The sequence below is a fragment of the Carassius auratus genome, chromosome 40 (genome assembly GCF_003368295.1).
Source record: "Carassius auratus strain Wakin chromosome 40, ASM336829v1, whole genome shotgun sequence".
Taxonomy (NCBI): domain Eukaryota; kingdom Metazoa; phylum Chordata; class Actinopteri; order Cypriniformes; family Cyprinidae; genus Carassius; species Carassius auratus.
The window spans coordinates 5,287,660-5,310,017 of record NC_039282.1 but is presented as its reverse complement, the minus strand read 5'-3'; the positions used below and the strand labels follow the sequence as shown (position 1 = coordinate 5,310,017).

At 36.4% G+C, this 22,358-nt stretch overlaps 1 protein-coding gene across 8 annotated transcripts in view; it reads left to right on the top strand.

Moving 5' to 3' along the window:
• Positions 1-1,777: 1,777 nt before the first annotated feature.
• The window catches only part of LOC113058358 (pleckstrin homology-like domain family B member 1), a 69,397-nt gene continuing 48,816 nt past the window's right edge, over positions 1,778-22,358 (top strand). For 3 of the 8 annotated variants that reach the window (XM_026226172.1, XM_026226170.1, XM_026226169.1), the window contains exons 1-4: positions 1,778-2,103; positions 13,173-13,271; positions 15,854-15,977; positions 17,263-17,433. In XM_026226172.1, coding sequence (XP_026081957.1) covers positions 2,077-2,103; positions 13,173-13,271; positions 15,854-15,977; positions 17,263-17,433 — 421 coding nt within the window. In that variant the 5' untranslated portion in view covers positions 1,778-2,076. The remainder of the gene's footprint in view (positions 2,104-13,172; positions 13,272-15,853; positions 15,978-17,262; positions 17,434-22,358) is intronic. The other 5 variants (XM_026226174.1, XM_026226171.1, XM_026226173.1 and 2 more) reach the window with 4 other exon arrangements.

The following is a 22,358-nucleotide window of genomic DNA, read 5'->3' as shown; positions in this document are numbered from 1 at the left end:
TGAATACTCTAGCTGTATAGTACGTATATTAGTAATGCAGGTTAGAGTTAGGGGATTGTTTAAAATCCCTAAGTCTATGTATGAAAGACAGCAGCATAAATCAGTGCCTCAAATCATGTGGCTTGTTGAGCAGTGGCATGTTTAAGCACCTGGAAATCCCTAGCAACATGTTAAAAACCTCTCGGGTGGTTGATTGTAGTCATTGTTTTGCTGTAAGAATGGCAAGTATTATCTGTAATGATAAATTCAATACCCAGACCTGGTTTGGGCTATGGCCTGGAGATTATTCAGGATTTTTACAGGAATGTGAGGAATCTCAGAGACAAGGCAATGGTATTTGGAGTTGATAATGCATTACGTGTGGTTGAGAGGAGGAGATTCCTGCCAATGAATCACTTCCACATTGATATGGGCACCTTGATCTCTAAGAGAGATGATGTGCAGCCTGATGGACATTTTCACAAAATAAACCATCTTGTCTCAGTTTAAGTCATTATAATCAGGGGTGCACTCTCTTTATTATAATGTGTGTGTGTGTGTGTGTGTGTGTGTGTGTGTGTGTGTGTGTGTGTGTGTGTGTGTGTACATGTCTATATGTAGAAATATTTAGGAAATTATCTATATAGATATATAGATCATTTCCTAAATATTTATTTTGTGATTGCCTTTGCCATCGTTTAATCTTTAAATCTCAAAATGAAATTTTAAAACGTTATTGTTAATTTAAACTAATAAAACTCATTAAAAGCCATTGTCAATCACTGAAATGTAGCTAAAATAAAAGTATTGGCTGAAAAACTTGAACGAAAATTTGAAATGTCTTGCAGCAAAATGAAATGTTACTAAAATTAAAAGTACTGAATAATAAAAAAAATTACTTTAAGTACTTGAATTAAAACAAACAAAAATAAAGCTAAATAGAAATAAATTATAAAAAATAAAAAGAATGTTTATAAATACAATAATAGTACATGAATAATAATAAAATAACTGGTTTTTGACGCGTTAAACCTTTAGTTTGAATTTTTTTGTTTTTTAGACAGAATGTTGCCTATTTATCAGTTAGTGGTCAAAACATTACAAAAACATTATGTGTGTGTGTGTGTCCCTAGTGAATCCCTAGTGCAAGCTTAACTGTACTTTATCCCTTTCTTAATCATTGGGTCTTTGAATAACACTTGATACAGTCTTTACTTGTTGACTCATAAATTTGTGTTGCTGAATATTTTACTAAATGTCAAAGTCACAGTCACTGAGCACAGCTGAAGGGTGTGAAGTGTGCCCCACATCTACAGAGATGATCTGTATGTGAAACACTGACCGATCAGTCTGGTTGAATCTGCCTCAGTGTTTGATCTTGCCTATAATCCACAAGGAAAGTTTTAGGGCTGGAGCTGAGAAAGCAAATTTAACATCTGATTTGTAGGTTTGAAGGGAATGAAGGGGTGTGGGCCGCACAAATAGGGACTTTATCTGACCTGACCTAATTTCCTGTCTGACCGCTCGCAATGAAGGAATAATGAGGTGAATTCTGGAGGGAGTGATGCATGGCCAGTGTTTGTAAGAGAGAGAGCGTCAGATGTAAACATGCAGTAGTTCTCAGTCATCGGTCGGTGACCATATGGTTCCTTGAGAGCAGGAGAGGGGGTGTATCCCGTTTTGGGGTTGAGGTAAAAGAGGAGGGGTGTTAATGACCGCTATCTCGGTCATAAAAGAAGGCGGGTCTTTCTTTCGGATGAATAAACAAACAGATAAGTACTGAGCCAAGCTTTGTTAAAGGGTCACATGAAAGAGTTTGAGGGGGCAGAGGGACTAGCATTGGCAAGGAACTTACATGGTCACAAGGGATTTTAGGACCAGTCTGAGATTCATTAAAAACATTTTAATTATTTACGAAGGATTAAGTTTTGGGAGTTAATAATTGGTGAGTTTGCTGGAGGTCAGTGGCATGTATTGCTCTGTCTCTCAGTATGAAATAGGACATTCGTTCAGGTCAGCTAATGAGGAATACGACAAATCCTGAACGTTCAGGATCCCAAGATACAGCAGCAAAGCGTCCACCATCTGGAATCTGATATGATGCTCAAGAAGGTCCGGTTTCAGGTTAGTTCCATGTTATTTCTGAAACCGAGCCACGGAACCTAACATTGATGTCAGTAACTGGACATGTGGGGTTTCGTATGATTTCACACTTTTGGGTTTGTGTGCGATGTGACATGTTTTCTGTATTTGGTTTCTTAGATTTGTGTCTTCTTTAAATGTGTATATATCTGGAGTTTCACACAGAATGGAGAGATTTTCCAGTTCTGATGTATATATAAAAAGTACATTTATATTTAAATGAATTGTATATTTTACTTTAGTATTAGTTAAATGTTACACTTCACCTTTTTTTGCAGTATCTGAACAGGCATCTATCTATCTATTGAAATCAGTGTATGTTTTTTTCTGCATGCCGAATATAAAAGAAAATCCAGAAGCTAGTTCACAGGTTAAGCGGTTGACAAAATAATCCCATTCTTCCAGAGGCCATCGCTGGGACACTTTCCCGCAATAAAAGTGAGAGCAAGAGTTAAATTCCTCCACACCTGTCATAGATCCTCCAGCTGCCCTGCTTTCCCCGTCTATGGTGACAAGCCTTTGAGCTGGACCTTTAACCTTTGAGACACACAGGCAGAAATGAGATGCATTCTGAGCGAGCATGAGGAATTTCCTTTAGAAGAAACAGAACAAACAGCAGTCTTGCTGGGCTAGGAGTTGAGTGCTTCTGCCATGGGTTTCTTTCACATTTACATGTTACATTAGGAAAGGGGGATGAGTAAATAGCTGGCCAGCTCAGCTTTATTTTAAAGTTCAGGATAATAAAGTTTCTTTCTAGATTATTTGCATTGAGGCAACACTCAATATGAATTTGAGATGAGGGTTGCTTACCTGGTCCGTCTAGGGATGTTGTTTTAATGAGGTGTTTATCAGTCACTAGAGGGCACTGTTGCCTCATCTTTCAAGTTTGTTTACACTGACACGGATTGCGAAAATTAAAATTTTGAATTGTTCAAAAACCCAGGCGAATCCGTAGCATATTATTCCATTAGCCTTGACTGAAGTCTCAAGGGAAAATTGCCCGAACTGAGTCACACTGATAGTCCATAAGCGTACGAATCTTTTAAAGATACTTTTCTGCCTTACAGTTGATCTCAAACGTATCAAACATATGCAAATAATCAAATAATTTGTATAAATATATTTATCATATTATACTTGGACTGCAATTGCAACGAATTCAATTGAAATACATTTTGTACTGGCATATAGCCTATAATAACTATATCTCACAATGCATTTATCTCAGTCATGATTATGATATTATGATTTACCAAAGAGCAGGTGTGTGTGTGTGTGTGTGTGTGTGTGTGTGTGTGTGTGTGTGTGTGTGGTGCCAGTAAGAGTCAGGACTGACACTAGACTATGCAAACAGTGATAAAAGCCGGACTGACCTCAGGTCTCCAGAACTCTGGCACTTTCCCAAGAAACACTCAAAGAGAGGAACAGCATTGTGGATACCAGTTTCTTTTGTGGACCTTCTGCAGACAAGTGAGTTTTTTAGCCTTTCCTGAAATGGACTTATTTTGCAGCAGGGGTCTCTGCAAGGTTGGTGAACAAGTGAGGCGTTCCTTGACTGAAAGAAGGAATGCCTTGTGTCAGACTAGGAGTGGTTGACAGAACAGGAAGGTAAGAAAGAGTGAGAGGGGGCGAGAGACAGTCACAGAGTTAGACGACTTTTGTCCTGTGCTGGGGAGGAGAATCTGCTTTGTGTCTGTGATGGTTGGGTTCGAGTGTGTGCCAGCAAGAACCTCACAGCATCTCGCGACCATCCTCAGGACTTTATCCATCTACATAATTTCATCTCCATGAGGAGCCATGTGTTTGCCATAAGAGGGTCTTGTTCCATAGGCTGCCAGAAAGTTTGTAAAGGTAAGGTCTCCTGTATGGCTGGTTTTGCCTCGGTAAATATTAGCAAAGGTGGCTGTGAAAATTTATCTGAATAATTAATCTTTTAATCTTCCATTCAAAAAATTCACTAAATTATAACCTATCATTGAAGTAAAACAATGGAAAGTGGCGGGGGGATCTTATTATAAAATAAATGTTTTTTTTTTTCTCTAGTTCACATTAGCCAAAATTATTATTGCAATTCGAAGTGTGTTACACACAGGTGAGTGGGCCTGTACAAACCACCTGTAGTAATACACTCTACTCTATGTGCACTAGTAACTTTTCACACACACTGTTGTGTACATAATCCCACAAAAGACTCAATAACATGTTATTTACATGCTCATGCACTACTAATCATCTTGCACTGTTTCCCAGCCAGCTGCTTGACTTTCTCTTTGCACATGTGAAGCATTTTTGTACAGTTTGTATTATGTATAGGTCGTTATTTATATAGCATCATATTTATAGTCAAACTCTCTCAGTAGTTGTGTTTAGGTTTATACTGTTTTACTTAACCGTGGTCCTGTGAGGCACGACATTTCGTTCCACTGTATGTCCCCACGTTTAGCGGAATGACAACTAGTTCATAATAAAGTGATTTACTTTTCTTTTCTTTTTTTTTCTTTTTTTTTAATTTATTTATACGAATATTTTGTTTGTATTGCAATTTTGTAACTGGAATTTCAGGGGAAATTAGTATAATTGTCCTCAAAGTAAAGTCATAATGAAAACAAAATCTTAAAATAGGCTTTGTTTTATGTATATAATACTTAATTACTTATTTTGAGGTGAAATGACCTGGAAATGTTCTTGGCAAGATTTGTGAGATTCTGATCCAAAGATCTGGTCCAGTCAAATCAGCTATGTTACAGGCAACAGGAATGAGCTTTGTCCTTGTTTTTTTTTTATCAGTGCTGAAGACACAACATTAAGCAGCATTGTGAGAATCTCAGACTACAGCTATTGACCTCGGGAAATAAACGACAGAAATAGTGAGAAACAAGACGGTGACAAGGTCTGTGCCTCATCTTTCATTTACTCAGAGGAAGACAGATAGAAAGAGACCAGAGGCACCACACTCAAAGTACAACGTTAGTTGTTCTCTCTCCTCCTGATCTCCCACCATAAAGTAGAGCTGTCCATTGAGCTAGTAGAGAAACAGGCACGGGGGGAAGTGTGGGGCCTTTCCGTGATCAATTCGGAGAATATTGGAGAGTCTGTGGTGAGTGAAAAATGCTCCATTGGTTTTGGTTTTGATAATAAAGTCTCTATTGTCCAGGACATCTGTTTCTCAAAAAAAAAAAAAAGAGAATGGGCTGAAATCACAGGCCCTGCCGATAACTGCGTGTTTCACTGGGGCATTTTAGAAGACCGTGATTGCTGGAATTAATTTGTTTGGAAGTAGAATACAGACACATTCATAACAAGTGTTTGCTAGGGGAAATATAACAATTGCTATTGGTCATTCTGCTCATTTAAAGGATAGTTCCCCCCCCAAAAAAAGAGTCTTCTGTCATCATTTACTCGACTTTGTGCTGTTTCAGACCTCTATGAGTTTCTTTCTTATGTTGAACATGAAAGAATATATTTTGAAGGATGTTGGTAACCATACAATTTCTGGCAGCCATTGATGTCCATAGTAATTTTTTTCCATAAAATAAAAATCAATGGCTACCAGCAACTGTTTAGTTACAAACATTCTTCAAAATATCTCCTTTTTAGATCATTTCTTTAAAAATGTGAGATACAAGGTAGTGGATTCAAAAAACAGCAAGGTCTAGAGATGCAACTGCATGTGCTCTCCAAATCTTGCAGAACTACCTAATAACTACAGTAGCTACTTTGCAACATCTTCCTGGCATCATGGCAGTTCATTTTGAATGTTTCTCCTGAAAACGTAACAAGGATGTGCATGTGTGTGTGGCCTTACAGCAACAACTGCCCTTCACAAGACCAGTTTTCCAAGCTGATCTGGCTCTTCCTCTCTCTGTCTGAGATATCCTCCAGACACTTAAACAGTTTCAGAGGATCACTATTCACCGCTAACACTCCAGCACTCAGCAGCCCTATGCCAAATTACATTTGGGATTTGAAAAGAGCTCTCAAAGAAAATGGATTTCTTATCAGACTGGCATGATGTCATGTCAGACTCTGAGTAAAAATGGCTCCAGCTGTGCTCGAAAGGTGCTGGAAAAGCTTTGTAATTTTGGTAAGTGATGATGTCATCTCTTTTTCACACTGTCTACCTCATGCTTTTACACCAAAAGGGCAAAACAAGGACTTTCGGCTGGTATACACTATACATGACTGAATCTGAACAGATTTTACCACAAGGCATCACACACTTTCTGAAGAAGATTACAGAGAAAAACTGGACTTCAAACACCTGAGGATCACACACCACCAGACTTAAGTTGCTCAGAACAAATTCTAAAAGAAACGTGAGTCTCCATGACACGTTTGACAAGTGAAAACACTATTACTGGACCCGAAATTGCATATTGTCTGAGCAAGTACTAGATTTCAATAAGAACTTACTGTGCTGCTGTTAAAAACACATTCCACATTGTATGAATGAAAGCCGGATGTACTACTTTCGCCATTTTTTCATTGTCGTGTGACTTATGATTTCAGTTGCATCACTTCACTGCCCTTCAGTTCACAGTTCCTCTCCCGTATCCTTAAGGGATAGTAAAGTGTCCATCAGATGTGCACTTTGGAATCTCAGCAGAAGTAATAGGTCATCTGGGAACTTTTCATCTACTCTGTTATAAATGCTATGGATTCTGATACTTTTTTGCCCATTTGGATGCAGGGTATGTATTCTAAAATTGGCATAAAATATCAAACATGTCTGATGCTCTTCGACTTGACAGATTCATAGCCTGAAGCTAGAATCTGACTCTTTGCACATCATACACAACAGTATAGTCCGCAAAATCTGTCAACTCTTGTCTGCCTAAAATCTGCAGACTAGCATTGACTTGTCCAGACTTTAAATTGGGGCTGAAATTTGAGCAAAAGTCATGTAGTGTATTCCAGCCTTTACTAAAATATTGTGACACAGTCTGAGACAAAAGAACGGTTGGAGGAAGGAGGTTGTTGACAATATTTCCATCACACCAAGAGATTTGCAGAGCAGTTTAGTTTACTCCGCATCCACCAGCCCTTCTTTTGTTACTCTCTGAAAAAAAAAAAAATGGAATACATACTGGAGACCAGTTTGGGTAATAGTCTCTATGCATACTTCCTGTGCAGCTCATCTGATGTCTGGAGGAGTGTGGATAGTCAGGAACTAGAGTTAGGAGGAGAGGGGTGAGTCTGGGACGCTTGCTTTGGCAGCAACTCATTGTATCACAACAGCTTTTAATAACACAGCGAAAGGAGGTGTTGACATCATTCTCCTTCTGCCTTGAGGCTCTGAGACCCTGTGTGTGAGCCACTTTCTGCCACTCTCCAGCTGAGGTGAAATTCTTGGCTTTGAGCAGCTCACATTTTTGGATGGAGATTAAAGTGATGATCTGAGGAGTTTTGCCAAGGCGTTGAGGGTCGCACACTGGCACAGAGGTCATTGCCAATGCCTGGTGCACCTGAGCGAAGTCTGACCTCATGTTGTAGTCATGTGAATCTCTTTCTAATCCAAGATTATAAAAAATTAAATAAAAATAGAAGCACAAAACTAAGCTTTTCAACTGGATTTGGTGGCATCAAGCTTTTGGACCAAGCATTGGAGATTTGGAAGAACTGGCTAAGGCTTTGGAGCGTCCATTCAGAGGATAAAAGCATGTGTATCGATCCCATGAGGTGCTGGTTTCATCACTCAAGATCAAAATCAACATCTGTGCGAAGGTAAAGCAATTCTTTGAGCATGAAAATATAGAATTGAGTCTTGAACTCTGACCCCACGACTTGACACATTAAACAGGGCTTTTTCTGCATGCTTTATGGTCTGTGTGTGGGTGCTTGTGTCTCTGAATTTGGAGTTCGGGTCCTGTGGTCCTCAGTAGAAGAGAGCCAGGCCCCTTCGCCACTCCTCTGCAGGGATTAAACACAGTGAAAAGAGTTCTTTGTGCCGGCTGCACTGGAATGCCCGTTGAGCCCAGTGTATTTAGGAAACAAACAGTCAAAGTCAACGGAACATTTGAGCAAGTGCCTGTTGGAATATTGTGTTCAGTCGAGCCCCTGCCTTGTGCAGCCCCCTCAAATGGAGCACCAGAGAAAGAGTGACGCACAATAGTAGCCTTCAAGCCAGGAAATTATTAGTCTGATGATGCGCTATTTGCGCCTGAAAGTCAGCGTTCACACAAAAACACACTCTTCAACCTATGGAAGCCTAAATATTTATGTTTATGTGTCAGAATGACTGTATTATATTTTTTACATAGAGTAATGTGGCTTTCAGTCTTGCAATTGTGACTTTAGTACTTAGTACTGATATTTTATTTCCCATCATTTTAACTAGATTTCACATTGTGTCTTTATCTTGCAACTATTTCTCTTAATTTTGTCTTCATATCTCACAATGCGACTTTACTGTGGCTTTCAACCCTGCAATTTTGACTTTGTTACTCGCCACAGAGACTGTATTAATTATATTTTGACTTAATATCTCACAGTCGGGACTGGTTTATTCTGATAGATGGTTTCTTCAGCTTAGAGTAGACCACCTTAAGTGGTCAAGATGTTTATTTTGAAAATGTCAATGGTCAACCTGTTAACAACTAGCTAAAGACAATCTTGGACTGGCTAGAAAACAACTGAATGTTTCTCCAGTGGAGGCTTGTATAACCCCCTCCTCTGGCTGGTTGTCAACAATAGACTCTTTCTTGGCCTTGGATTCTTATCTCAGGGTTATATATTTCACTGACATTGACATGAGCATGTACACAAGAGCCTTTGATGTTGTTCTGGTGGCCTTTGCCCATGTGTCTTCACTGTGCAGGTGGTCTGCTGGTTATTAGCTTGTAACCTTAACACAATGAGTGATGGAGAAAGCAGCATACCAGAGATTTTGCACAGCACTTAAAAACATCCCACAATGTTAAGTAAGTGTTTTAGCAAGATTAGCTTTGATGCTAAAAGCAAAGTTCTGATAAGCATTTTATTATGTCCATAGCCAGTAAACATGGGATAGGATATGATCCGTAAATAGCAATGTTCATCATTTTGCGTTTTTATTCAGTTGCCTTGTTAAGACCTCTTGAAAATCAATGTTACATAATTGCACTTGGTAGTTGAATTTCTACCCAATGATTGCTATTTCAAGTCACGTTCAGGAGCCCAGTTCATTTTCACATTCCTCTACTTTGCAACATTTTTGTGGCCTGGTCTAAAAATGGAAGAAGCTATTTAGTCAGCCACATCCATGTGTTTGTCTGTGGCCATAATCATACACTCACAGAAATGGCAGTATTTTATCATCTGCCCCTCAATTTCCAGTCTAGATATGAGTGCACGGACCAATCTTCAATGTGTATTGTTTTCTTCAATAACATCCTCTGAAGTTTGGGCATCTTTGGCTATGAAGAGGTCTTAGGCATTGTGATCACATATGTAAGCAAACGGTTGAACAGGAAGTCAGGGTGGGACATAGAGCAGCTCCTCCCCTTTTTAAAATAACCAATAAGTGAGAATGTTTATATCTGCAAATTCTGTCATTCTTTTGGATCAAACTACTGTAGCTTATAAATAACCTTTAAGGTATGAAATTTATTATACTTTTTGTGCATGAAGAAAACTAAACTAATGATAATAAAATTGTTGAATAAAGTCAAAAAAAAAAGGTCTTGGATTTCAGCTCTTGGCCAGAAAGCTCTCGTATTTCTCCAAAAGTATCTTAAATTGTGTTCTGAATATGAACAAAGATCTAACTGGTTTGGAACGACATGTGATGTGATGTGATGTGATATATGATATGATATGATATGATATGATATGATAAATCATAAATTTATAGTAGATAAATTCTCTATATAAATCAAATTTAGTAAAATCATACAATTTTGCTTCTTAAATAAGTGAATATTGTTTTAATATTTTTGTGTGTGCATATTAATATAATTGATCATTTAAATAATATTAATATATTTATACAATATTAATAATGTATATTTATATATAATTAAATTATAAAAATATTATTATTATTATTTACTTATATATTTATATTTATATCATTTTATTTATTTTATTATGTTGCAATCATTATTCTTTTCTCCATCTGTCCATACCCTGATATCAGAACATACCTGATTTTGAGAAGTACAGTTTAAAAGCAGTGCTTCTCCAGCAGGTGGAGGTCTCGGAGCAGGCAGATTGCAGAAGATAACACACTATTGAAGAAGCTCATTATCTCTCTCTCTCTCTCTCTCTCTCTCTCTCTCTCTCTCTCTCTCTCTCTCTCTCTCTCTCTCTCTCTCTCTCTCTCTCTCTCTCTCTCCATCTCTGTCCCTGTACTTTCAAGCTCAGCTGAAATTCCACCAATGAATAATCCACTGCGCCTCAAGGCAGGAACTAGAAAGCTGTTATTACACTTCAACAGTTAGGACTCACTTCGAGCGTCTTGTACCACATCTCTTCATTCTTTTATAAACCAATTACAAATTTCTTCTCCTTCAGCATTTCTTCAGCATGCACAATACTATCTTGAAGGAAAATCCTTTAAATGGTCCTTGGTGATATGTATGAGAGAGTAAATGTGGTGGAGCATCTAAATTCCAGAAACCACCATCATGTTTCTCCATTCAGACCTGTATCAACCATAAACCCATGGCCTCCTTCCAGCCCACAGTGCTGTCATTTTGAAGAGCTGAATACTGTGTCATCCATCTTTCAGAACGATCCAATATCTCTTCTCTAAACTTGACACTTAACCATTATGAATGCAAGCATCAGGGCCTGAAAGTTTGAAAAAACATTTCAACTGAAGAAGAAATATCAGTGTCTTTATCTTGTTTACCAGGAAAAACTTCTAGACATACTTTAAATAAGATAAACTTACAGTACCAACTATATTTTGAACTAAGTTCATTTTTATTTCCCTATTGATATTTTTAAATTGTTTTATGGCTGAACCTTATTAAATCTGATGAGAATAAATAATAATGATAATTGAGGCTGAAACTATGATATGATATGACAACAAAATAACTTATTTGAATTATTATAAATTTAATTCATTTTTTTTACCCCATTTGAAATGTTTTTAGCATAAATCTCAATAAATTTGATGATGATGGTGATGATTATGGTAATACAAATTAGGAGCTGTATAATATTCAAGATTATTCAAGATATATTCTTCGTATAAAAAAAAAATTATGGATTTTTTTTTTCTCTCAAGTAAACAGATTTTTAGGAATGTTTTGTCTCTTCACTTATGTGAGATACAGTTTGTATTCACTGAGCAATGAACCAGACCTACATGCCTTCACTCGACCACATCTCTTCATCTTTTTCCATTGCACTCTTCAGGCAGGGTGCACAGAGAGCATCTCTCCCATTTGAGCACACCGAAGAGAGACGATAACAGCTTTTATGGTGCATGCTGGAAAAATGTGCTGTTCTTCACCGATTGTTCCTCACATGGGTATGATATGTGTGAGCGTGTTTAATTTGGAACAGAATCAAACTCTGTATAAAGACTAGCAGGGAAATGAGACTCATTGCCCCTTATATAATGCAAATCATCTTTGATGAGCTAAGAGGCATGTGGAAATAACAGAGTTTTAGTCTGTGACCCAATCTCAGTCCGTCAGATATTTTGTCTGTCTGCCTCTCAGTCCGTTTTTGTATATTTCCCAGATGACCTACAGTATATATACTATCTATTATTACTCTCTTGTGTTTGCTTCAGTATCTTAAACTCCCTCTCTTCACTGTGATTCTTGTCTCTTTTATGGAGATCAACCTTTTTATTGACCACAGGGCACTAACATCTGTTATCAGGGCTGTAGCCGACAGGCAGGAATGTGGGATTTAGCTGAAAGCAGCATGTACAGGCAGGTCCGTGCTGTTTTGAATAGGAACGTGTATCTTCTAAATGAAGATGTAGAGGGACTAGAGAGGCGGAACATTGCCCAGTTACATTTCCTAAGACATCAGGGACTTTGATGTAGCAGTACGCTCAGAAATGGAGGTGCTATGTTTGTTGGACAACTGAAATAAGGTAAATGTGTGTAATGTATTTCCTTTTTCACATTTTAAACAAAAAGCTGGTTATTTCTTATCTTTTTTTTTTTTTTCTTTTTTTTTTATGGATATGCTCTCTATGCTGGTTGATACATTTTTAAAACCTCATCACAATTTTATGTGTAAGCAATTAACTTTGTAGATGCAGTTTTTGAATTATACAGGGGTCATTTTTGTTCAGGTTTCAAGTATTTAAAGGTTGGATTTGTGTAAAATTTGATTCAGTGAGTGCCAACCTTCTTCTCCAATCCCATAAAAAGGTGCTATCATTGAATCTCACAGAGTAATTATAATAATTACCTCCGATTATGCTCTGTTACAATACAGAAATAAAAGCCCTTAAAGAGGTTTTCGCTGTGATTCGACTTGTATACACTGTGCTGGTTGAACTCTTAGACAGCATGTTGAGTAAGAGCACAGGAATGTTGGGGCAGGAAGGTCTGCCTGTGTCTGTGTGTGTATGTGTCAGGACTCAGAGGAAAAGTTAGCTTGCGGCCGCTGAGAGTCAGTGTGAGTTGGGTCAACGGGGTAAATCAGCATTATCTGTTCGCAAATGCCATTTGTGTGAGTGCAGGCTCTATTCATCAGGGCAGTGAGTCAGCTGAGGATGCAGACGGGGAATGCCAGAGGCTGCATTTCTCCCACTATCTGTAGACACTTGACTGGCCTAGCAGTCGTCAACACTAGACAAGACACCAGTCAGAGAGAATATATAGAATATATGCAAGTTTGTACCGTTTCCTTACAAATGGATAGTTCTGCCACAAAACACAAAATTAAAAGCGTCATCATTTACTCACCCTCAGATCTGTTCTAACCTGCTTGATCATGCCATGTAACACAAATACAATTCTATTGCAGAATGTTCGCACTTTTATAAGAATTGACTAACAAAACTGAGTAAAACGATATTGGTGGATATTATAAACGAGATTAATTGGATAAGATTTGTGAGGTTGTTTCAACACTGTTTTTGCCTCTGGCAGGATCCTCATGTCCCGGAGCGAGTAAGTGAAAACACGCTGGTCATGGATAGTTTGAACCAAAACTTTACCATTGGACATCAGTCTCATCAAGTGCTCCAGGTGAGACCAAACTTTAATTACCACATGTGACAACATTTTATGTAAATATATATATATATTTTTTAGTTATTTATTAAGATGTATTAATTTATTCAGCAAAGATGCATTACATTGACAATAAAGACATATATAATTTTTAGAATATTTTATAACAATATACACTACCATTCAAATGTTTGCAGTCAGCAGTCAGTTTGCAGTTGTATTTATTTTTTTTATTTTTTTATTTTTTTAAAGAAATTAATACTTTTATTCAACAAGGATGTGTTAAATAGATAAAAAAAAGTGATACTGAAGACCAACGCTATCTCATGATAGGCTGTAAAGACTCTGATATTGATAAATGCTGTTCTTTTTAACTTTATATTCTTTAAAAAAATCCTGAAAAAAAGTATCACAACCCCCCCTCCCCCTCTCTCTCTCTCTCTCTCTGTCTATATATATATATATATATATATATATATATATATATATATATATATATATATATATATATATATATATATATATATATATATATATATATATATATATATATATATATATATACATATACATATATTAGCAAGAACAATTGTTTTAAACATTGATAATAAATCTTCATATTAAAATGATTTCAGTTGGATGACACTAAAGACTAGAGTAATAGCTGATTAAGTCATCTTTGCATTATAGAAATAAATTGTATTTTAAAGCATATTAAAATAGAAAGCCATTATTTTTAATTGCAATAATATTTTATATATTACTGTTTTTATGAATTTTTGATCAAATAAATGAAGCCTTGATGAGCATGAGAGACCTCTTTTAAACTTTACAATTCTTACTGATCCCAAGCTTTAAATGACAGTATAGTATGATCATATTATTTCTTGTTTTCTATTCATAGTTTTTATTTCATGAGAAAATAAAAGGGAAGCTCACAGAGGTAGAAAGGTATTTTCTCCTCCCCCCAATTATTATTATTTTTATTATTTTTACAGTTTGCATGTACAGTAAGTAAATCCAGTTCTGATAGCAACACCTCTGTTCAGCACAGCTACTTGGAGGGAGCTTTTGTCTGGCCATCAGGAGTGTTTGTGATACGAGGTGACAGGCAAAGTGTGAAGCACACCCTTGGGGACATCATTACCATCATCATCACCTTCTGCTTCAACATGGCTGCCACATCTATGTAGTTGTAGATAATCTATGGCAAATGTGTTGATGGTTCTTTATAAAACACAATGATCTGCTCTCACTCACATCCTGTGCTTTAACCCATTAAACTAATTGCCTTCTGCTAATCTCGTTTAAGCAGTCGGGTTTTATCCTAAACCCAACCGTATACTGCAGCCCTGAGGTGATAATATGTAGATGTTTGGGAAGGTGGCTGAACAGCAATTAGGCAGCTGTACGGTTGAAAATAATATTCCTATATTGCAATAAGCCGGAGCAAAATGAAATTCTGTACACATTTAGCAAAATAAGTTGATGGATTCAGCAAATTTCTAGTTGAAAAATGATGTCATTGCATGATAGCAGAATTACATCGTACAATCTTCCCCTCCCAGACATCACCATTTCACATTGTTGCCATGACAACCTCCTCCATGCTGAGCCTTTAAGTTTCCACGGAGGTCTACTCTCAAGACGTGACCGAAGGCACTTCTCTCACTACGGTTGAAGAGAATTGTAAAACCGCCTGCTGAGAGCTCAGATTGAATCACTACATTGGAACTTCTTGTTATGAAATATTAAATAATTGTGGACAATTTTAGCTGATGTATGAGTTGATTCACTATATTTATGGTTAGCATTGCAGCAGCACAATAGCTTTTGCTTCTTAGATCAGACACAGACATTTAAAGCAATGTTTCTCAACCTTTTTGTTGACAATATTCTAAGACTTAGTAATATTCTATGAATCTTCTAGCTGGTCGTGTTTTGTTTATAATATATATATATATATATATATATATATATATATATATATATATATATATATATATATATATATATATATATATATATATACTTTTTTATCAGAATTTTAACCTAATAAAATATTCTAGAGTTTAGAATATATTAAAATGTACTGTATATTTATATTCAAATATCCCCCTTAAGCTTTACCATTGTTTTTAATTAATTATAATTTTTATTTTTTATTTTTTATTATTTTAATGTTTGTTTTGTCATTCCAAATCTGTATGACTTTCTTTCGTTCATGCTGATCTGTCCCATACAGTGAAAATGGATGGGGACCAGAGAAAGCACATCCTCTGAAGCCATATATTAGCCTTGTGCCACTTAAATTAAAATGAATATTCAATGAAATTTCATGGAAAAGAGCAGCACTGACATTCTTATAAATAACTCCATTTGTGTTCCATACAATAAAGAAATGCTGTGTCCAAAAATGCCTATTTCTCCATATAACATGCATAAAACAATATAAAAAAAAGAGTAGTATACCCGAATAAATGGTATTAGAAAAACAGTAAGTGTAAGTCACCAAACACTGTAAAAACATGTAAGGATGGGAATATGATGACTTTTTTTCATGTTTGAGTGAATATATGCTTCTTCTTTTTTTTTAGAGCACTCCACTGGATTTGATTGAGACTGGGAAAGCCCTGAAGGTCCAAGCAGAGCGCCCCCACTTGGTTAGTCTGGGAAGTGGCCGTCTCAGTACAGCCATCACCCTCTTACCCCTGCCTGAAGGTAAGATTATTTTTAAACGTATGCTTCGGGTGACTTTTTTAAAAAGTTCGCAGTGATCTTAGATGCATTCGATCTTAGAGAAAAGTGGAACATTCTCAAAATATGAACCAATCCTGTTATTGTATGGGAAGAAACACTCACCTTTATATAAAACCAATATACACAGATGGCCAAATCCCTGCGTCACCTCTCTGTTGTGATTGTAAAAGCCAGTAACCCGACTCTGAGCCTTAAGCAGCATGGGGTCTTTAAAAACACCATCTCTTATTAGAAAAGCCCCTTGTTTCATTAACCACCTACTTACTTTCTCTGACACTGACCAGCCATTCATACCAGTGTCCGTCTGTCTGAATTCCTCACAGACACATGGAATTACCATGAAGGCTTTGAGAAATTACCTTATGAAAAGGGCACGAGAGAAGAGGATTTGAATGCTTATTTAATTTATATCAGTCACTGCACTATATTAGTATTATAAACTGATATACTAGCTTGTGTGATTCCTCTCAGGTCACAGGCTTTTATCTCGTGCCTAATAACAGATGAGGGTTGACGGGGGCAAATGGGAAGCAGGGTGAGGAATGTGGTTCATCTCACTGACAAAAAGCAGGCCAACATCAGTGAATTAGCTCACTTTAATTTAACATAACAGACATCACACTCTGCTAAAAAAAACACAAGATGCCTACTGATGTAAAGTTACATCTAGAACTATTGATGATGGGTGTTTCTTCAACTACAGGCATTGTTGGCCCTGTCTCTTAAATTGTTTTTCTAGTTCATTGAGTTTATAATAACCAAAAACAACATAGTTATTTAGTCTATTATTGAATTACTGAGGGGGGAATGAAAAAAAATAGGTCTTACTTTCTTACTATGGCTAATTTGATAGCTAGCATTTATATATCCAATATATATATTACAGTTTTTACTTTAGAAGAATGACGACTTGACTAAAAATTGCGCACAATAAAAATATTCTGTTCACAAATGAAAATTACCTTTTGTTTAGATGTCACGTGTTTCATATTTATATCAAGCTTTTTACTGATATTTATCTCCTTAATAACTTAAAAGTACTTCAAATGTAAATTATATAAATAAAACTTACCAACCTCAAAACTTAGAACAGTAATCTATCTAAAAGTAAAAAAGACATTAAGTGCCTGGGCTTTCGTTGAATTCTCTTTTCACCTGAGTACTTTTGCAACCAGAAACTTAATACATGTTGTCTGAGAGCAAACAATCTTTGAAATCAACATCCTGTGGGGGTTCTTTGTTTTAGGCAAGACCACTCTGGGTCATGGAGGCATGGACATCAACATCCAGGGCCCAGGGATCTCAGCTCAGCACTGCTTTATCGAAAACCAGGCAGGACTCATCACGCTGCACCCCTGTGGAAACCAGTGTAGCATGGACGGACTGCCGGTCACCAAACCTGTGCGCCTGTCTCAAGGTACAGTACACAACCACATTATCCATTTTATTAATTTACAGTAAACCAATCCTCAGGTCTTCATTCAAATTAAATGCAGCCAATAATCATATCCAATAAGCCATACTAATATCCAAACATGATTCCGAAGTGTAAAATCTCTTATGAAAGGGAATCAATGCGCCCAAACTGAACGAAAGCCTGTCCCTTCTCTGTGTCTTTTGTCTGAGGGAACAATTTGACTAAACAGGTTGGGGGGAGGGGTGTGTTTTGGGTGATCTTCATTGTGCCAGCTTCTAGTGTTTCCCTATTGTTCAATACGTTTGCTCTGAAATATTCAGTTTGATGTTTAGAATAAGAGCCTCATTTAGTGCAGCCCTCGATTTTTATTATCTTGTATGTGTGTAGTCATAAAAGAGCAGGAACCTGTGGAAAGAATGTCGAATGCAATAACTGAACCAGAAACCCCCGTCGCCCCCCTGACATGCAGAGATTGCGGCTCTGACTCAGGGGGTGAGCAATTACACCTCCTCCTTTCCCCATCCCTTATCTGAGAGGGAAATTAGTTGCACCAGTGACGGAGACAGCTGTTCAAGTTTTCCACCCATCACTACGAGAGCGTGCAGGGGTTCAGTGACGTCAGAAGTGCTCGGATACAATACGGCACCTCTGGGTTGCCATTCAGTGGACAGGATTATATTTCTGTGACTGGAGTTATACGGTTTATAGTGGAAGCTATATCGACTGCGTACGGTGGACACTTATTTCAAGGTTAACGATAAAGAAATCAGTTAAGGCATGGGGAATAATTGACGGATCCTCTATGAACAAAGGATTTACCACGACAAAGCAAGTCAGTCTCTGCATGCTACAGCTATTAGTATTAAACCATGTGCTCTCCAGGGACAGATAGGATGTTGCCTACAGATGGGATGGGAAGTTGATCGTTTGGATTTAAAAGTAAGGACCTAATGAATTTGTCTGAGTAGTTGTTGTTGTTTTTTTTTGGTGTGAATATTCAAAAAAAGATATTTATAAGCAACAGATTCTTCTCAGATATAAGCTCTTTGTGATGAAAGTTCACTTTACAATGTTGGTGTATTAACATATATATAGTTTTCTATATTTTATTTTGAAAGAAATGTATACCTTTTTTCAGCAGGGATCTATTAAATTGAATAAAAGTTGCAGTAAAGGCATTTATAATGTTAGAAAAGATTTCTATTTAAAAACTATGCTTCCTATTCATCAAAGATTCCTGTAAAAATCACGGTTTTATCAAAAATATCAAGCAGCACACCAATTTTCGACATTATTGTTTGTTGAGCAGCAAATCAGCATATTAGAATGATTTCTGAAGGATCATGTGACACTGAAGACTGGAGCAAGGCTGGCTAAAAATTCAGCTTTGCATCCTAGGAATAAATTACATTTAAAAACATATTCCAATAGAAAATAATTATTTTACATTTGAATAATATTTAATTGTTTTCAGTCAAACAAATGCAGCTTTGATAAGCATAGGAGACTTCTTAAAAAAATATTGAAACAAAAGTGGTGCACATGAATGCTAGGAATATGACAAGTATAAAAACAGTGGCATAAATGTTATATCATCATACCATGTGTATATACACAGGGTGCATAACCCACAATAAACCAGTCCAAATCTTGCAGAGAGGTTTTCTCTTGCTTGTTGGCAGGGGCATGAGTGTGTGTATAGTATTACACTTCTATTCCTGGTCAATGTGACCCAAGAGTGCTGCTAATCCTGTTTCTATGCAGCCCTTCCTCATTCTCCACACACTGTTTGCTCTGTCAGACTATCTACACATGCTTTTATTTGTCCTGAACATATACTGGCAACCCTGCTGGAATAGCTGACTAAAGATAAGGGGATTTTATCTTATTATTCTGCTTTAAGTTCCCTGTCGTCACCCAGTATGTTCATACTTAACCTCCGCAGTTTGTGTTGGGTCACATTTGAACTAAATGTAAAACCATCTACTGAAGAGATAGCCACTGTCTAAGAGGTTGGTCCATGCATTGAGAGTTAGATTTTTTTATTTTTTTTGTGGGTGTGTTTGTGTCATGCTCACTTTGCATGCAGAATGATCCATTACAAAGAGTTTTCACAGCTTGCACATGATATAAATCATTTGTATTTTTACTTTTAAGCTGCATCACTCAGGACCTGCATGCTACATGCTTTCTGGAATGTGTGGAATTGTGTAAAGGTTAGAATGAAATACTGGTTTGCTTAGGTTTTTGACCTTTCCAGGCGCAGTAAATCTAAATACTGTGGCAACCGTTGTGCGTTCTTCTTGGGATCTCTGTCTTGACATCTTCTGTTCACATTGCTGTGTTTTCAGTTGGAACAGTTTGGGACCCATGACTCCTCATACTCTACATCCTGCCAGCTTTATTGAGATCTAAACTATAATGCAATATAATGCGTTTGGTTTGACTCAGATCCAGCACTCTTATTTTACTGAAAGTGCATGAGGCAGATCTGTACTTCTCTGTCTTCTGTGGTTTGGAGAGTAAATAGTTCTGTCAAAAATGACCAAACTTTAAATGCAACCCTTTTCATCCCTGTGATATAACAAGTCAGGATGAAGGCCCGAGTGCATGCAGATATTTTGCTGTATCTCTGAGTCTTTGATGTTTCTTTTCCCTGAAATGTTAACTCTTCCCACTATATCTGTGATGCACCACTGGGTTTGTGCTGTTTCTGTACTGAGTCCAAGTGTTAGAAAATGAAGAGAACAGAAAACATTTTAGAAAGTCCTCATGTTCTTTAAGGGGTGTGAAAGACCATGAGGGTCTCTCTTGCACATGAGGGACACTTAACATTGAAGGGTAAAGATGTATGTTTTATCAAAAATCCCAAAACTAATGCAAACTGATTTTAGATTAAATTTAGTGCAGAATATTATTTATATTTAGTGTCGCAGACACCACAGTTACAAACATGTAAAAATATAATTAAACATTATATGTCATTTATCTATGTAAAATTATATGTAATAATAAATCATGAATTATATATAGCATCATGTCATACATAAATAACATATTGTAAATGATGTATAATAATGCATTTAAGTACTATAAGTTTATAATATTTAAATACATTATTTAAATAAATTTTATGTAATCGTATATACCCCACCTGTTTAGCTTATATAATACATTCAGATATATCATATTTAATAAATGCAATACTGAAAAAAAGAAAAGTACAATTAAATGTAATATTATATTTTTTTATTCATAATGAATTATGTATTAATTATATTGATTGCATTATATTATATATAGTTGTAAAAAATTATAATAATGTTATATATACTTAATATATTGTACATAAAATATTAATAATGTATATGTATTTAAATACATATATAATATTTAAACTAATTATTTTAATACACTGTATATAATATTTTATGTACCGCCCATTTATATATATATAAAGAGAGAGAGAGAGAGCGAAAGAGAGAGAGAGCGATTTTAACGTATTTAGATGCATCATATATAATAAATACAAAATGAAATCAATATAAATAAAGTACAAAATGTATTTTAGCTTAAAGGAAGCAAAATAATAAGATGGAATAATAAGTGTTATAAAAGAAAGTGCAAAGAAAAAAAGAAAAACAAAATCTTCACTGCAATGTCATTTATTAGTTCTCAGGTGGTTCTGGCATGAATACACCTGCACTTTCTGTAATGAGTTTGGCTTCTGAGAGTGCAGTTATGGCTGTTGTAGAGGAACGGTTCATCTGAGAGCAGTGGGGAATCAATCTCTCTGATTAATGTTGGGGAGACGGGCTGTGCATGGGGAACAGCCAGTCTCCTGCTGTGCTTTTCAGATTCACACGCCTCTCCCCACTCTTTGTCATTCAGTAGTGAGGTCTGTCTTCTTGCAAAAGGCCTCATGAATTTGATTACAAAATAGCTCTTAGTCATGCTTTGCTGAGGATGACATCTTTGACAAGGAGAGGTTATTTAGTGCTTCTGCTCTTCAGAACAGGCCACACTGTTCTAAAATATGTGTCTTTTTCAACAGAAACAGAAAAGTTTGTCACCAGAATGCTTTATACTCTTTTTAACCAATATTTTTGTGGTAATGCAAAGTGGCTACAGATGCACAGCAGTGGTGTTGAAATAGGGATTTTTACTATAATAAATTAAAGTTAAGTAAGTTTTGCCAGTACATTTTTCCCATTTTGGAGAAAAGTATTGGACTAAAAGTTTCCATTTTCTTTTTTTTAATATATTAACGTAGAAGTCAACAAAATATTTATTCTTAAAAATAAAGTATAAAAGTGTTTATATTAAGTTGGTTTATGCACCTCTGTTTATAAATGGGGTAAAAGGGCTGCACTGAAAGCACCACGATCGCTCATCCATATCTGTGGGGGTTGAAATCATATATCCTCTTCTTGACTTTCACCAAAAATATCTGTGTTAAAAGTATCCATAATGACTGGCAGAGAGAGAGAGAGGCCAGCTATAGACAGGGAAGCACTGTCCATTTTTATCTTTGGATTTTAGATTGCATTTTGAAACTCAGTGCCCCCCTCAGGACAGAATCATCCGTGACTGTGGGTGGTTTGTGGGATTGATGTCAATGAACACTACTTTAAAGTAAAATATGTATCATATTAACTTCCGTAATATTACTGTACTCAGTACTGATCTCGGTTTGACGCAATGGGAAGTTTTTTCCTCTTGTTTCACTGTTGATATTAGTCTATCAGTCATTTCCTTCATGCCAACACAGACCTTTTCTCTTTCTGCCACACAAACAAAGACATTACATTTGATACCCCACTGTTCTCTGTATAATAAGAACTCTATGTTTCTGTGAAATGATTCCAATGAAAGAAAGCTTACAATAGTGCTCAACCACTTCAGGTGAGAACCTTGCTCTTCAT